Genomic DNA, 18,446 nt, shown 5'->3' with positions numbered 1-18,446 from the left:
TTTCCTTGATTGTCATTGCCTGAATATAACATTTTGTATTTATTGCTCAGAAAGATCTCACCAGTTTTGGTCTTTTTTGTTTCAGTCACCCCTATTATGTCAATCTGGTACTTATCTAATTCCTCAGCTAGCTCCATTTCTTTGCCATTCAGGCTTCTTACGTTGATAGTACCGATCTTTAACTCTGGTGATGTTGAGTTGGGGTTTGTTTTCAGATTTGTTCCAGTAGCTGACTTTTCGCTGTTTGCCCTGGTTCCCTGGCGAAAACAACGGGGGGCCTTGTTTAACCGAGCAACACTCAGCCGTCATGAAATTTTGTCATGTTGTACCATTATTTTTTATTTTGGTTTAACCAATAAAGAATACAATTTGTATTCTTATCATTCAGTATCCAAGTAGATACCCAACAGGGTGCACCACGATAAGGTGAGGATTGGACATTAGCTCAGAAGCCCTGGTTGGTTCTCCGCATTCCTTTAAAGACTATGTGGAGGTCTCCTCTCAGTTATACAGCTTTTATCCTTAAGCACCCCTTCACTAAGTATTAAAGGGAATATTTTTAAGCAGAGACATGATTGAAATAAAGATATTAATTAATAATATTAAACAAAATTAATATGAATTAATGATTCATATTAATTTTATGTTAATGTTATGTTAATTTTATTTTATTAATTTTATGTTATTTAATATTATTAATTAATATGTTTATTTCAATCACGTCTCTGCTTAAAAATATTCCCTTTAATACTTAGTGATATAACGTCACGCAGCTTGTTCTATTTTCAGATGATCTATTGTTAGTATTCCACCTTGTATTTTTTTTGAAAACTGTTCTTGTAGTGCCACTGAAGATTGTCTGCTATTTCCAGACCGAAATATTTGGTTAATTAAATATCTTTCTTGTGTTTACGTGCATATATTATTCAGTCTTTATGTCACAAGTATCCTTAAAGCATTAAACTTTGATAGAATGCCCACATGAGAAGCTGTTAATCAAACTGGAACAGATGGGGTAGAATAGTGATTAGTGTACTGGATTACTGTGCAATAAGTTTCAGCAAACTGTGTATGGGGGTGCAATATCCCAAAAGAGGAAAGTTACTAGTGGTATGGTGAACCTAGAGTCTGTTTCAGAGCTGTAGGATATTTTGCTAAAACTGTGAGAACTGCACAACAGATTATGGCAATGATGCAGAGGGATATGCAGAATGTGTAGAAGTAAGAGTGCTATAATTCTATCATAACGCTTTGACTCACGTGCTTGTTTGAACTCATTATAAGGCTTAATGGAATGAATACAGAACATATAAATTTAATTAAAAACAATTTTAATCGACCTATATTTTGTCTAAGTATCTGAGACATCATCAGGGAAACAATATTAAAATTACAAAAACATACACAAAAATGCACACAACAATAAGTGGAAAAATTAGACCAAAAGCCTAAAGACCTATGAGGGGTGCTCTTGGTGCAGTTGGGTGGAAGGGCTAAGAATTGAAGTTTGCTAAATTTTGGGAACTTTAATACAATCATATTTATTAAGATAATGATGTAAATTTTTCATGTAGTACTATCATATCCTGTACACCCCCTGAGGGTACATGGCAGGAATTTGATGATGATATTTATTAAGATTAGGTTGGTTTTATTAAATCTGCTGCTGACTGTAAAAAACCTTTCAAGTTTGTATTTGTCATGGTGAAGCATAGTAGTATTCTTTTATTTGATTTTGTGCAAAGTATCAAAACATGGTCAGCCTGACCTCATTGGCAGATTACTGTACACATATGGATTATTATACACAGATTTGATCACCAGGGAGACTACTGACTAAAGTAGCTTCTGGTCTCTGGAATACTGAGTTTGAAGATAGATTGAGGGAATGCAAATTGCAGAATTTGCATTCCCTCCTCCCATCCAAGAGTCTTAGATGGGAGGAGGGATCGAGACTTGACTGAGGCATATAAGTTGGTTACAGATTACTGTCAGATTAATATGGATGAGATTTTTCATAGAATGGATGGAGACAGGGGTGGTGAGGAGTATGTTTTTTATGTGGAGAGTGGTAGATGATTGGAATGCACTGCCCAAGAGTGTGGTGAGTGCAGAAACAGTGAATGCATTTAAGGTAAACAGGCTATGCACGAGAAAAAGTGGGTCTTCCCACAATGTTCATGTCAGTAGCTATTGCTGTAGGAAATTCAAAATCTTGAACAGGTTCACTATTTCATATACTGACATTTACTCAAAATTTAAAGTAAACATCAGTAATAAAATCAAAAGAAACAATATACAGAAAAAGGAAAACAATGTTAAAAATTGTAATAACACACAAAAACACATACTACCCTCTCTGTCCCATAGTAGATACTACTGACTCTCCCTCCTTTAAATTAGCCAAACAGTTAGCATAATCTTTAATTCCCCTCATTTCAAACCTTTAATCAGAATTTAGTTTTAAACAATAATAACATCATGGTGAGCTTTGATGTTGCCTCCTTAGTCGCAAATATTTCTCTTTCTGACACTCTAAATTTACTTAAAAATGCCCCCTCCCCCCCTTCCGACTCATTGATCTTTTTTTAATTTTGCTATCCATACTGGTTACTTCTCCTGGAAGGGCACCTTATATAAAAAAATAGAAGGTACTTCCATAGCCTCTCTCCCACTCTTGCTGATTTCTATATAGAGCATTTTGAAAAAAAAAAAAAAAAAAAAAAGTTCTTGATACTATCAGTCTCAAACCTTCTGTTTGGTTAAGATATACACTACTGATGATGTGTTCACTATTTGGCAACATGATTCAGACATATTAAACTCTTTTCTCCTCCACTTCAGAATCCAGAGTTCACTACTGGAAAAAAAACAGCTTGCATTTTTGGGATACTCTAATCACACATCTGTCAAAAATCTACAAATTATCTGTTCCTCAAATCCCTTTCAAAATAAAGACTACAGTAATGCCATTCCTATTCCCTATATCTAGGGCACTTCAGAAAAAAAGTAGCCAAAACTTTTGAAGCTAGCTTCCCTTCTTTGCTCTCCTAAGAATCTGCTTCATCTCCTATCTATTCCAGGTGTTTACAAGGTTCCTTGTTCTTGCAAATTACCATATTATGGTCAAACTAGAAGATCTGTTAACATATGCCTAGAAGAACACAAAAAATATGTCTGCTGTCACAAATATGGTCAATTAGATCTAGAAGACCATGCCTTGGATACCTTACACAGAATCAGATGAAAGAAAACCACTATGCTCCATCACAGCAAATAGAAACTTGACTCTTTTTAGAATCTGCAACAGACGTATAAAACCAGCCTAATCTTAATAAATATGGTTGCATTCAACTTCCCAAAATTTGGAAAACTAATTCTTAGGCCTCCTGTCCAACACCTAAGGCTAGTCACCACCACCACAGAGGACACCCCTCATAGGACTTTAGTCTTTATTCTATCTAATTGCTTAATTTCTTCCACTTATTGTTTCTTGTGTGTGCTATGGCAATTTTAACATTGTATTCCTCCTGATGTATCTGTGAATGAGATGAAAGACTGAAATCAATTAAACCTGCTGTTTAACTATTTCTCTTTGTGCTGTAAATTATGCCATTCAAGTGCAACATGAATGTAAACCAGCACCTAAGCCTAAATTCTTGTACAGAAAAACAATAATACTGAAAATAATGAAGCAGTTATTTAAAGTGAGAACACACACTTCTGAATGTTCACTATTTCTCCAACGATTCACTTTTCTTCTACAGTTTGATGAATCTGTGTCTCCTCAGCAGCCAGCTCTAGGCAAGATGACATGAATTTCATTCTCCAGTGAGACCACTACCCTGCTTAACAGAGGCCTCAAGTAGATTGAAAAATTTCACGTTCAGTCTCCAGAGCATGGTTTGCAGAGTAACTTTTATGTTAACTCTACAAAGCCTGCTTTGGTGACTAAATCACCTATGATACTAATGCTCTACCGGTTTACAACCTTGTGCAGACAAAACTGACAGAGTGAAAGCTAGGTTGGAGACCTTAATTGTTCAATGTACTCAAAATGAACAAGCAGTTAATTCAAGATTTTGAATTACTTGTAGTAAACAAATGTTCACTCACAACAACCGACAAATGAAGATGTTATTCAGTTTTATCACTGGTAAAGTTAGACTAATCATGAACAACACCCACAGCAGAAATGCGCTAAATGAGTTATGTGTCTTAAATTCATTCATGATAGTTAAGTAGCCCATTCAGCAGTTAAATGCTGGACCTATTCAAAAAAAAACTACCATAGCAGTCAAGTCACAGTGCTTTTAAGAAGAATTAAGAATTAAAATACAAGCTTACAAATTAACAGATTTAACTTAAATATACTTCAAATACATGCACCCACTGCAGATGAAAACATTGAGAGATTTTACAGGGATCTACAACTAGAAATTGATGAGGTGCCGAAGCAGGATATACTCATCATTGGAACTGGAATGCAAAGATTGGCAAAAATAACATAGGATGGGAAAAGGTTATGAGAAAATTTGGATATGGAGAAAGAAACGAACGTGGAGAGATGCTTCTGGAATTTGCCACGGATAACAACCTGATGATTTGCAATACCAAATTCCAACAAAAAAGATTGTTGTAAATGGACATGCCGCTCCTTTGATGGCAAACACAGGAATATGATTGACCTGACATTAATAGACCAGAAATGGAGAACCCCGGTTCAACAGTGCAGATCATTCCAAGGAGCTGATATTGATTTAGACGACAGTTTAGTGATTGCGAATAGAAGAACTAAAACTGAAGTACAAAGGAGAGTTCCAAAAAGCTAGAAACATCTCAGAACTAGATGAAGATAGGCTAAGAACAGCTTATCAGAACATATTGGAAACTAAGCTTAAGACCCCAAGTGAAAAACAAAATATAAATACAAGAGCAGAACGACTGACTACAGTGCTAAAAAAACGCAATAGAGGAAGTAATTCCTGAAAGAGAAAAGATCAACAAGAAATGGATAACTCAGGAAACCCTAAAATTGGTACAAGAGAAAAGTGAATTGAAAAGAGATAATTCAGAGGCAGCAGATGAGTTATATCGTCAAAAATGCAATTAAGTACAGAAAGCAGCAAGATCTAATAAAGCCGAATGGTTGGAGGACCAGTGCAAAGACATTGAACAGTACTATGGAGAACACAAAACTAGAGAGGTCTACAAACTTATAAGAAATGTCAATAGGAAGTGCAAATAAGATCAGTAGCAGTCAAAGATGGCATTGATGTAGATAATTGGTAGTAGAGGTTCCGTGTAGCAGTGGAGACGGAGAGTTTACAGTAGGTGTCCTCCCGCGATGAGTCTTCAGACTCCTTGGAGGTGTCACGAATAATAATAATAATAAAGACAGAAATCATACATAGATGGACAAGATATTGCAGCTAACTATATAAAAATCAACTAAATAATACTGCAACAGAAATAATCAAAGAACTAAAAGCAATCTCTCCACCAGCAGAGATCTTTGAAAATGACATCTTGGAAGAGGAGGTGAATAAGGCTATAAAACATCTCAAAAACAACAAGAGTCCTGGAAATGACAACATAATAGGCGAGATGCTAAAATATGGGGGAGAATCAGTTGTAAAAGAAATGCATAAGCTGTGTAATGAAATATGGAGATCAGGGTATGCCCCTGAAGAGTGGAAAAAATCAGTCTTGGTTGTTCTGCATAAGAAAGGTAGTGCTTTAGAATGCACCAATTACAGAACTATTGCATTAATGAGTCATCTTGGCAAAGTGCTGATGAAAATGCTAACAGAACTTCAGGGTCATATGGATGTCCATATGACCCTGAAGTTCTGAGGCACATCTTCCTGATGAGCAAGCTGGATTTCGAAAAGATCGAAGTACAGTGCAACAAATACTCGCACTAAGATTACTAGCAGAGAAAGCTCGAAGAAAGAACAAAAAGATATACTGCTGTTTCGTGGACTTCCAAAAAAGCATTTGATAATATTGACCAAAATATAACATGGGCTGTCTTGGAATCCTATGGTGTGGACAATAAACTGATCCACCTGCTGAAAGATATAAACAGCCAAGCACAAGCAAAAATCAGGATAGCAGGTGTGACTGGAGTTTGGTTTGCCACTAGTCAAGGCACAAGACAAGGGGGACCCAATATCACCAATCATCTTCATCACACATCTGGGAAGAACACTAGATAAGATTAAAGAAGATGGAGGCATTTCAATAAATGGCATGAGAATAAACTAGCTCTGCTTTGCAGATGACATCGTCCAGATTGAAGACGACGCAGCAAGGCTGGAACAGACATTACAAACACTATACACAGAAGGAAAAAGATAGAGACTAAATTTTGAAAATTTTCTAAATTTTAGACTTTGAAAAAACTAAAACAATGATATTTGGACAACAGGAGTTACTGAACAGTTACGATAGACAGATTTCAACTGGAAATCGTGGAACACTTCACATATCTTGGATGCCACATGACGCATGACTTGGTCCCCAAAAAAGAGAGAAAAATTAGGATAGCCAGAGCAACAACTATTTTAAAAGTCATGGACAAAATATGGAAGAGCCGAGCTATAAAGATGCAAACTAAACTGCACATTGTAGAAACCTGTATCTTCAGTAGCATGCTCTATGGATGTGAGGCCTGGGTACTCCTGAGAGAATCTGAAAGGAAGATATTAGCATTTGAGAGGAAGTGGTATAGAAAGATCTTAAGAATAAGCCGGAATCAGAAAGTGAACAATCAGAAAATCTACAGACAAATACAACCAAAAGAAAAAACTTGATCCAGAAAATAATCAAAAGGAAACTACGTCTCTTTGGTCATATATGTAGAATGAACGATGAGAGGAAAATAAAAATGCTGCTGTTTGAGATGATTGAAGGAAAGAACAAAAAAGGAAGATCAAACAGAGAATGGGGCGATGACATTGTCAAATGGTGTAGAAACTCTATACACAAACTGAGTCATCTTGCACAAAATAGAATGCAATGGAAGAATCATATCAAGATGGCATCAGACACCTATGGGCATTGGAGCCATGGTTGTTGATGGTGATCTTTATACTTTGACGTTTATCTGAGAAACAGAAATTAACCTATATTCAATACTCACCTTGTGAAGAATTAAAAAGCTGTAATACTAGAGGCCTCCTGGTAACAATCCCACTCCCACGAGGTAAAAAATCTCTGAAATGAAAATAAATAACTGCAAATTTTGTGTAAATGTATTCTCTCTCTTTTTCTCTGTCTGAATTGTAGCATCAGGAATAAAATTAAAGAACAATATATAGAACAAAGGATTACAGGATTACAAATGACATTTACAAACAGTTGAAAATAATGAAGTAGTGTAGTCAACAAAGAAACTGTACACTACTTTTATAATTTCTGTAAATGTAAGTCAATGTATACACATCACATAACTAGTCCAATATAAACACTGCTGATAAATATCGTGTGTGGGGGGGGGTAATTGAAAGAAGGATTTTAATCCTTAACTGTACTGGTAAAATAATAAGCTAAGATATAACCTGTATTTGTATAATAATGCAAGTATGGAGAACTGGATTACCAAGGGGGGGGGGGGAGAGGGAGCATGTCCTGACTGATTTGAAATGCCCCAGTAAACTTAGTTTAGCTCTTTTCCACTTGGAATAAAATCACTCAGATACTTTCTCCCACTGCACCATCACTTTCAATGGAATAAATCATTGCTTCATTATCATTTTTTCTTGCACTGTCTTCATTATATCTATACATAATGCAAGCATTGTCACACACACACACCCCCCCAAACTATCAAAATCATTTCCACTATATCCTCTCAGAATATGATTTCATCTTAGGTCTCGGACCTACTGATAATGTTCATCACAATCTACATTTTTTTTACTGCTCTCATTGTCTTTAAAAAGGTCTTTATAGCACTTGGTTTCCATTTCTCTAATTACCTTACTGATTTTCATTCTGTTAGCATGCTATTGCCATTTTTTTTTCTGTTTGCTACTGGAAAATACATATCCCCATGATATTATTCTCAGTTAACTATGTTTTAATGATGTTAACTATTTCTAAATGAACAATAATCTGTTCTTGAATTCATTCGTGCTACTTGCACACACAACATCAAAAGGCAATCCATTCCAATCACGTGCTACTCTATGAAAGAAAAAACTAGCCCTAACTCCATTCTTAACAGCATTCATTCTCAACTTCCATGGATGCACTCATGTCCATTTCCCCACCCTCCATAAAATGAAAAATTCCATGTACTGAAATTCTGTATAACCCTTTCAGAAGGTTATAAGTTCTCAATCATATCACCCCTCTTCCTCCTGTTTGTTAGCATCTACAGTCTACATATTCTCATTGTCTTCATAATCAGTATTCCACAATCTCTGCTGTATCAGAATCACCACAGAAATCAGGAAACCAGACCTTTACACAATAGTCCAAGTGAAGTCTTATCAAGAGGCAAAATGACTTCCTTATCTTTACATGCCAAGGTTTGTTTCAGCATTGCCATTATTCTCTAAGTTGTATTTACAATCTTTGCTACATGACCTGCGAATTTTAATTTCCTGTGTACTAAAACTCCCTAGCCTCATGTTTCTTCATGCATAATCCCACCAATATAATATGACACTGAATAACTAATCACACCAAAGTGCATGACTTTACATTTATTGACATTGAAATGAAAGCCATTTTCACATATCCACAATTAGCCTATTGAAATCATTCTGCAAGTACTGCATATTAGCAGCACTCCTGATTACCCTGCTTATCTTTGCATCATCAGCAAATAGTTGTGTCACATGTCAAATCCTTCCCAATGTCATTAATGTATAGACTGAATAACAATAGACTGATCCTTGAGGCACATCACTGGTTACCTTGAATCTTGCAGATTCATATCTCCCATATATGACTTTTTGATATGTCAGTCAGCCATCCTAATATTTTATAATCCAAACCCATATTCTCCAATTTACGCAACAGTCTTCCATGATGTATTCTGTCAAAAGCCTTAGCAAAATCCGAAAGTATCATGGTGTATCCATTCCCCTTGTCTAGTTCAATGGTAACATTATTATAGAATGTGAGCCAGTTGCTAAAACATGATCTTCCCTTAGTAAACCAAGCTTTCATTGCAAAGTAGAGATTCACTGTCAATCCATTTCTGAATGCGAGCCCTAACTAATTTTTCCAAAATCTTCGCCACCACTCCTTAAATACTGATTGGTCGATAGTTGAATACATCAGTCTTTGTACCATCTGTGTGCAATGGAATTACCATACATTCTTTCCATACCTGAGGAATCTTTCCTGCTCTGAGACTTATGTTAAACAGCCTGGTCAAAGGAATAGCCAGTTCACCTGAACACTTCTTTAGTATCCGTGCTGATATCTCATCAGTTCCTACTGCAGAATTCTTATTCAGTTTGTGCAAGAGTTCTAGTACTTCACCACTCACGAGTTTCCTCATGAGTGGTGAAGTTGCAGCGAGTTCAATGTTGCATATACCATGTTCATAGCTTTTTAGCAACATGGCTAAAATTGTTGAACAATCACTTCTGCATCAGTCACCTGTATAGCATCTGCATTCAGTAGAGTTATTCGTTCATTCATTCTTTCTTTTAATTACAGCATAATGATAGAATTCTTTTGTCTTGCAGAGCTAGTTTCTTTTCATACTCAGACTTAGCTTTCCATACAACACATGTCATAATTGCAGGTCTCTGTTCTTCTGGCTTTCTGCTTATAATTATCATAAATGACATCATCCTAATGCACACAATATTCCTTCCATGTCATCTTTTTCTTATGAATCTTTTGCTTAATTAGATTACACCTCTAATTCATTCCTATTCTATTTATTCTTCAAACACTAGGGACATATTCTAATATCACATCATTTAAGTGTTTTTTTAAACACTTTCCACACATTGTCGATATCCTTCCCATCCAATAGCCGATACCACAGTACAGAATCCAGCATACCCCTCAGGTGGTCATAATTTCTTGCTTTGTAATCAGCATGTAACCTTTTCTGAATGGAACATTCATAAACTTAGTCACTATCCTTTGGATAGTGGCTAAGTTTGTGTTGTGAGGAAGTTGTCTCACAACAGCTCAATAAATTCAGTTTCATTCTTCTCATGCGATTTCATAGCTACCCAATCACGTTCCCCATTATGATTACTCTTTTGACACCCATCATATTTATTTGGTAATGCATTTCTTCACCCCTAGCAACCAATCTACCAGGCCTGTAGCAACACATCCCCAACCTCACACCAGATGTCTTCAAACTCACTGCCAAATGAAAAACTGTTACTAGTATTGCAATCATATGTCTCAACTCTACCTAGATTCAAGTCACTGATATCATTAGCAGCATGCCCCCTCCTATCCTTCCTAAAAATACCGCACCCTTTGCACCCAATACCAATTAGTACATCTGCTTCTGATAGCCAAGCCTCACTAATCCTGACCTACAATATGAGGTCAAAATATATTAACCAAGGCAACAAACTCTACTCTTTTGTTTCTGATACTCCTAGCATTTGTGTACAAACATAATAAATTACCTGCATGCTCTTTTGTATACACTTGTCTGTGGTCTGTATGACACTGTTTGAAAAATTGCAGGTCTCCATTCTTATCTAATTCCTTATGTATGCAGAAATCATTCCACATGCTTGATAGGTCTGAACTGGATGAACACAGATTTGTTCTCTCTTCATAATCATTTCCATAATAATAACCATTTCAATCATTAACAGTTATTTAACATTGTTGCTCTTACATACAGATTCTCACAATTACTCCCATCGGAATTCAGTTTCCTGATTCTCTGTGTTAAGTCTTATATCAATTAATTTCTTCAGACTCCTGATGCCAAAAGCATTTAAGTGTAGGCCATCCCTCTTATACAATCCAATCTTCCCTCAAACTCCCTCCACACATCCAAAAACTAACATCCATTCCCTCTACATAGCTGATTCATCAAATCAATTGCCATCATAATCCTTCTTCTTAATCATTTTTGTCAATTGAAGTAACATACTTATTATTTTCACTTTCTCACTCTTTACTCTTGCCTCTTCCAACAACCATTTCATGTCCTCTCTCATACTGAACTTATCGCTAAGACTACAATTATGATCTCATTTACTTTTCTGTTTTTGAATTGCTTGTGTTATATTTTTAATTTTTTGCTGCGGGAAAACTTGACTTTATAACCTGCTCATCAATGGCATGTTTTATGATAGTCACCATACCAAATAAAATCGTTCTTTTTATGATCAACTTTATTACCAGATTTTTGTTATTGTGCACTAACTTATCTGATTCGATGCTTAATTTTCCATTTTGCTGATTCCTGATTCCATGCTTTTTTATCCTTCCTATGTTTCAATAAATGCTGCTCAACTTTCTGTAGTTCCCTTGTTGTATGTCTAATAATCTGCTTTAACCTAGCGATTTCAGAGGTTAAATTATTTTGAATATCATCTTTAGTGGACCAAACCTTATTCACTACTTCGCTGTTCTTGTTAGTGTCCTGTTTCTTCTGCATTTTTTGGCAGTATTTTGCAGCTGTATTTAATATTAAAACCATCATGCATATCAAGGATTTAGGCCTAGCGTGGCCTGTTCCGGTCTTAGAAGTCATTGTTGAATCTTAATATTAAAATATCACAATAGAAATATGTTATAAAGACACTAAATACTCTAAAAACACAAAAATCTACTCTAGTATACTATGAAACACTAATTTTCTAAGAAAAAAACACAATAAAATAGATAAAAAAAATTCGAGATTACACACACAGGCAAACAAATGCATAGCCAATAGTTGGTCAACAAATGCATAGCATAACTACTCACAAGAGATAACAGAAAATTCATTTTTACAGATAAGTCTGTTAACTTTTTATTCAAAATCATGCTAAAATAGAAAGAAATTTGGTGAATTTGTTTACAGTAATTCACACGAGAACTTAATAAGGTCTTCAAGCATAGCTATATTTAAATACATCAATGTTACAAATGAGAAAATGAATTTAGATGACTTGAGTCAACACTATAGATATTATTATGTGATGCCTCCAGGGAGTCCAAAGACTCATCGAGGGAGAGTGTGCCAACAGCATAGAACGATTGAACCCCTTCCTACTACTAATCAAGCTCAAACTTGCTTAGCTTTTTGCATGAGCCATTAGTAGCAGAGGCTCTACCAATCGACCAACCTTTGCTGGCAATGATCTACTTATCTTTGTTTCGAACAAGCCATAGTCTACCGTGCTGTCACAAAACCAGTGGGACAATAAATGTGAACATGAAATCTTGTTTCCTGAAATGAAGCAGACATTTGTCATCATGAAATGCTAGAACTAGCAAAGGCTATGCCACTTATAAGCAGCATATATTCCTGTCATACTGATAAGCAACAATAATTACCAGTCAATTATTCCCATAATGTCAGAGGTAAGAGCAAGTTCTCTAGGCTCCATAAGATCTTCCACTCCCAACAAATCCACTGAAATGCATGCAACATCACTTCACGGTCCAACTCAACCCACAGAACAAGTTTCTCTTCCTCTTTCATTCCTACTACTTTCTGAAATGTTGTGTTAAGGCTTAAGTGCTGGGAGGACAACATATTGGGATTTAATGGAGTATTGACAGCACTAGGAAGCGATTAAAAATTAATTTTAATACTTCCAATATTTCGTCTCATTCACTGAGACATCTTCAGGGAGTACAAATAACATTTGTAACACACACGCACAAAAGACAACACAATACTTAACGACACACATGGGTGACAAAAGTCCTATCTAGGTGATGCACCCTATATGGGCATTTGTAAGCAGCCTAGGATGTAAACTGGGACCTCTAACAATTATTGTTTCCCAATTTTTGGGAAGTTTTATGCATCAGTATTTGTTTAATTAAATTAGGTTGATTTCTGAGTGCTGCTGCAGATTCGAAAAACAGTCTTTCTTTTTTACATTTATTATGGTGGAGTATGGTTCCTTCCAGAAGATCCTGTGAGATGTATCCAGCAGATGGTCTGCAGGGCCAGATTGAACAGTATGATTACAGATGCAAGATTTGTGTTCATCTAAATGGATAGTGTCTGATCTACCCGTCTGTCCAAAGTAAGATAACTTGCACGAGCAGGGTACTTTATATACTCCAGGCACTGAGAGAGGAGGGAACTCTTTAGTAAAACGGATAAGGGTAGCAAGTTTCTGGTGGGGCTTAAAAGCTGTATAGAGGTTGTACTTTTTTTTTTTTAAAGATCTAGCTATATTTTTCCGATGTGTCCAGGACCTAGGGAATGGTGATGGCATTTCTGAAATCCTTCTGAAGAGATGGCAGAGAAATTGGGGAAGAACTGATTATTTTTTTAATTCTATAAGCACTGTAGCCACTGGAAAGGAAGGTGCTGCGTATATGGTTGAGTTCTGTTGAAAGAGAGGTTCCAGTGGAAAAAAGATTTTAGACTCTATTGGTTAGAGTTTTAATGATGCCACATTGTTGAAAGGGATGGTGGTGAGAAAGTTTGTGAATGTATCTGCTTGTGTGAGTGAGTTTTCTAAAAACAGTGAAGGAGAGGTTACCATTCGGAAGGCATGTCATTGAGGTGTCTAAGGAAGGGTAAACTATTGTTAATTTTCTTTTCCATCATAAACTGGATTCTTGGATGTAGACTATTGAGGAGAATGAGGAAGGAGTCTAATGTGTCTGAGCCATGAGGCCAAATAGAAAACACATCATGTATGTATTTTTGCCAGATAGAAGGTTTGAGAGGGACTGAGTCTATGGCTCGTTTTTCAAAATTTTCAATGTAAAAATTGGCAAGTGAGAGGGGAGGAGGAAGGGACCCACAGCAGTTCCTTCCATCTGTTTGTAAATTTTGTTCCTCCAAGAAAAATAACCAGAATTGATGGTAAAGGAAACAAGATCTAAGAAAGCAGAAGGAAAAATATTTCTTAAGAGCATTAAGGTGCTATTTAAGGGAATATTGGTAAACAGTGAGGTTTTTAAGTGACAAGTCCAGTAAGGAGAGTAAGAGAGTTTGTGCTGTTTGACAATTTGTAGCATAGAGCATCAGTGGTATCATCTACTATAGGTCTTGGGGGAAAATTAAGCTTGTGGATTTTGGGTAAGGCACAGTGGTGAGCTATAAGGGCTCACGCGATCCCTTTGTTAAATTTTTCTCAAATTTGCAAGCCCCTTGTTTACTTTATTTTTTCAAAAAAAAAAATTTTTTTTGAAACATTAAGCAACAAACTCATATGGTAACCTAACAAAAATTAGTCTATTCGGCAGTGTATAGATTATTTGGAATTATTGTTTCAACCCCTCTATAACGAATGCGCCTAAGTTTGAAAATAAAATAAGCGCATGCGCTATCTTTACCTTTTCCCTTCTGGTAGCCAATCAATTAATAAAAGTTTTTGTGTGAAATATGGCTTTTTTTTTTTTTTTTTGCTCGACGATGCGAGCCCTTTGTTAAAATTTCCATAGCTCACCACTGGTAAGGCATATTCTTGGGAGGGGGGGGGGGAAAGGGTTTGAGTTTGGCCAGGATATTTTTCAAGATATTTTTCAAAGATATTTTTCAAGTAGGCTTTTTAATTTTTTTAACCTGCATTTTAGTGGTATTGTGTCTAGTGGAATGTAGATAGTGTGATCTCAGAGAATCTCATCAATTTTTTTATTATATTCTGTAGCATTAAGGGCGATTGTGCCATTACCCTTATCTGCTCTGGTGATGACAATACTTTTATCTTTAAATAACTTTCTGAGAGCAGCAAGCTGACCAGAAGATTATATTACTTTATAGATAGATAAGATCGCCAATATCCTCTCCGAGACACCGCCTCTAAAAATTAATCTATCATCTCATTTACCCTTCCTAGACACCTTAATGACACCTTCTGAATGGTAACCTCTTCTTCACTGTATACAGAAAGCAACTTGCACATTCACAAACTTTCCCACCCTTCTCAACAATATGGCATCATTAAAACTAACCAATAGAGCTTATAATCTTTGTGCTACTGGACCCTCTCTTTCAATAGAACTCAACCATATACACAACACCTTCCTTTCCAATGGCTACGGTGCTTACAGAATTAAAAAAAATTAAATAAAATAATAATTAGTTCTTTCCCCATACCTCAGCCATTCCTTCAGGAGGATTTCAAAAATGCCATCACCATCCTCTAGGGCTTAGGCACATCAGAAAAAAAATAGCCAGGTCTTTAAAAAAGTACAAACTCTACACAGTTTTTAAGCCTCACCAGAAACTTGCTACCCTTATCAGTTCTACTGAAAATCAGCTCCCTCCTCTTCCATTAAGATGAATACAAATCTTACATCTGCAATCACAACTATGGTCAATCTGGCCCTGCAGACCATGTACTGGATACATCTCACAGGATTGTCAGGAAGAAAACAATCATGCTCCACCATAGTAAATTTAAAAAGGAAAAACTGTTTTTGGAACCTGCAGTGGTGGCACTCAGAAATCAACCTAATTTAAACAAATATAAGACTGTCTTGCCAAAGCAGATACAAGAGTAGTGCAAGACTACCAGGATTCCCCCCCCCCCCCTTTCTGGATGTCCATAGTTACACTACAACAAACATAGCAACAGATCACAATGATGGTGGTTTAGAAGATAGAATAGCAACAAAATCTCAGCAAAGGTAGAATGAAGAAGAAAATCAGGGGAAAAAGAGGAAGAATGAAGAGGGACAGTATCATCACTGGGAGTTTCCCTCCATCACGAAGATGTGTTTCAATTGAAATTTCAATTGTTGCAATTAAAAATGTTTTTCAATTGAAGCAGGCAAAATAGCTGTAATTATAATAAAATGTTTTTCAATTGTTCTACTTGTTTATTTAAAGAATTTAAGTTGAAAGAACATGAAATACACCAAGCAGTAGTAGTAAAGCAGAGCAACTGATGAAATTTATGTGCATTAGTTATATTCAAATGATTAAACCAAGTTTGGATTGGCCGAACATGAAAATGACACTAGGCCATGAGATTCACTGGAATAATATCAAATTACTACATAGAAGTATGTCTAAATATGAACATTTATTTTAGAAAAAAGGCTTTAGTGCTTTCTAATCATCTGAATCTCAATTATAATGTTGGCCTAATTATTCTCAAAGTTTGGGAAATTCACAATGGTATTAAATACATTAAGTTCCAAGTAGTATTGTATTATAATTATATACCTCGCATGTATACAACAACATATAAAAGATATATTATTACTGCATATTTTATATTCTGTTGTATTCAAGTATGAATATAACATGATTGTATTCATACTTGAATATAACATGATTGTATTCAAGCATGATTAACTACGTATTTCTAGTTTAGTACTACTATATTAATTCACTATACATTATAAATTTTAATATAAGCATTATAACTTTCTTTACATGTAGCTTAAGCTATTTACAAGCAATTTCCAGAATGGTGTTCCAGTTAAATTTGTTTAAGTTCACTTAACTGTTGGCAACAATCCAAATAACTATCAACACAAATTTTCTACAAAAAGGATGGAAGAGGGAGTTGAACATTATAAATACAAGAGTACATTCTGATAAAATTTCTTTACGTCAAACTCAGATAAATATAAGGCTAACACAACTTGATAAAATTACCCTTTTTTTTTTAATCATTATTTCCACAGAGGTTTACTAAAAGTAGTAATCACACATCAAGGCAGCAGCATATTTAAAAAAAAATAAAATAAAATAAGAATAAGTTTTTTTTATTGCAATCAATGTAATTTATAAATGTCTGAGTATAAGATGTTCTTTTTTTTTCTTTCAAGATTTTTATTTATACTGCTTCAGAAAAGGCTATCAATTTCAGCTTTACCGCACTGTTTTTTCCATATAAAGGAACACTATAAACTACTGATAAAACAGTTTCCAACATGTGTAAAAATTGGTTTGGACCCTCTAGCCAAATAATTACAATAAAGGAAATGCATATGCAGTTATATATTTGGATTTTGCAAAGTATGGGTAACAATATCCTAGAAGAGGAAAGTCACTAGTAGTTGTGCCTCAAAGTCTTGTTTCAAGGCAGTCTAATGGAGAAGTGGAGGAATTTTTGGAAGCTTTAGAGAAAGCAACTCACACAATGAAAAAAATAAAAGTTGATCATTGTTGGGGATCTAAATAGCAGAGTAGGAAATGACTGTCAGACATACAAAAATATTTTGGGGAAAATTTGGAACAAAGAACAAAGCTAATGTTAATGGCAAATATGTGTAAGATTTCTGCTTAGGACATGGACTGGTTATTACTAACACAATCTTCCAACATAAAAATCATATAGGTATTATTTCTGGGAAAATTCCCATGTTAATCCTCAATGTAAATAGTATTTTTTAATGGCTATTTAGCCTATTTTTGTTTAGGAGTACCCCTTTTTATATAATATCATTGGCTTTCTACTCAAATTTTAAGGCATTACTGATATTTTATATGGACAGATATATGAAGAATATATAGGATGAAAAAAAAACAGACATACCTTTGCAGGATGTTGCTGGCTATCTTCTTTTTCAGTGGCATCCCAGTGTATAGCGATATACGTTCATCTACTGTTGAAGGAAGTATGACTGAATGGAAGGTGGAGGGAGATTGGAAAAAGTTGGGTTTGAGAGATGTGGGAGAATAATTGGTGAGGCAAAAGGTATAGTGAACTTTTTTGAAAAACCTGTTTTTTTTTATTTTTTAAAATTATTAAAGGTGGGCAGAGAATACTTTTGGGTGGGGGTGAAAATAGAAATTTTTGGGGAAGGTAAGGATATTATGGGATAAGATCAGAGGGTATTATCAGTATCAATATCAGTAATGCCTTAAAATTTGAGAAAAAGCCAATGACATTATATAAAAAGGGATACTACAAATTAAAGATATCATGAAATTATATACTTGGTTTAATCCTTTATCCAAGTGTAAACAAACAAGTTTGATGCCTGAACTATTTCAGGACAGGGGCAACTCATGGTAAAGGCATATGACTTCACATCACTTGCCTTAGCATCCCATAATGCAAAGCACATATCCTTATGGGTATGTATAATGCTATGCATTATGGGAAGGGGTCACTACTCAGACGGTTTCGACCTTTATTGAGGTCTCATCAATGGAGCCAGACCAGAGGTGATACCAAAGTTGAAGTAATGCAGAATTCATATTTTTACATATGAGTAGCCAAAAAATGTAACACCTTGCTATTGAAATACTCTGGATTAGAGATAGTTGTTGAAAGTGTTTCCACTTGGTTATACTATAAATTAAAGCTATATAATATAACCTGAGTACAGTATAGCAAGTTTGCACC

General features: G+C 35.3%; 1 protein-coding gene across 1 annotated transcript in view; it reads right to left on the bottom strand.

The window, feature by feature from the left end:
• The window catches only part of LOC150108694 (dynamin-like), a 306,464-nt gene that overhangs the window by 256,415 nt on the left and 31,603 nt on the right, over positions 1-18,446 (bottom strand). Inside the window, exon 2 of the mRNA XM_090416156.1 lies at positions 7,148-7,221. Within this exon, the coding sequence (XP_090272282.1) occupies positions 7,148-7,221 (74 nt within the window). The remainder of the gene's footprint in view (positions 1-7,147; positions 7,222-18,446) is intronic.

This window comes from Typopeltis vanoorti, chromosome 3 (genome assembly GCF_054136105.1).
Source record: "Typopeltis vanoorti isolate ZY-2024b chromosome 3, IOZ_Tvanoo_1.0, whole genome shotgun sequence".
In the NCBI taxonomy this organism is placed as follows: domain Eukaryota; kingdom Metazoa; phylum Arthropoda; class Arachnida; order Uropygi; family Thelyphonidae; genus Typopeltis; species Typopeltis vanoorti.
This window is presented reverse-complemented; position numbering and strand designations above follow the sequence as displayed.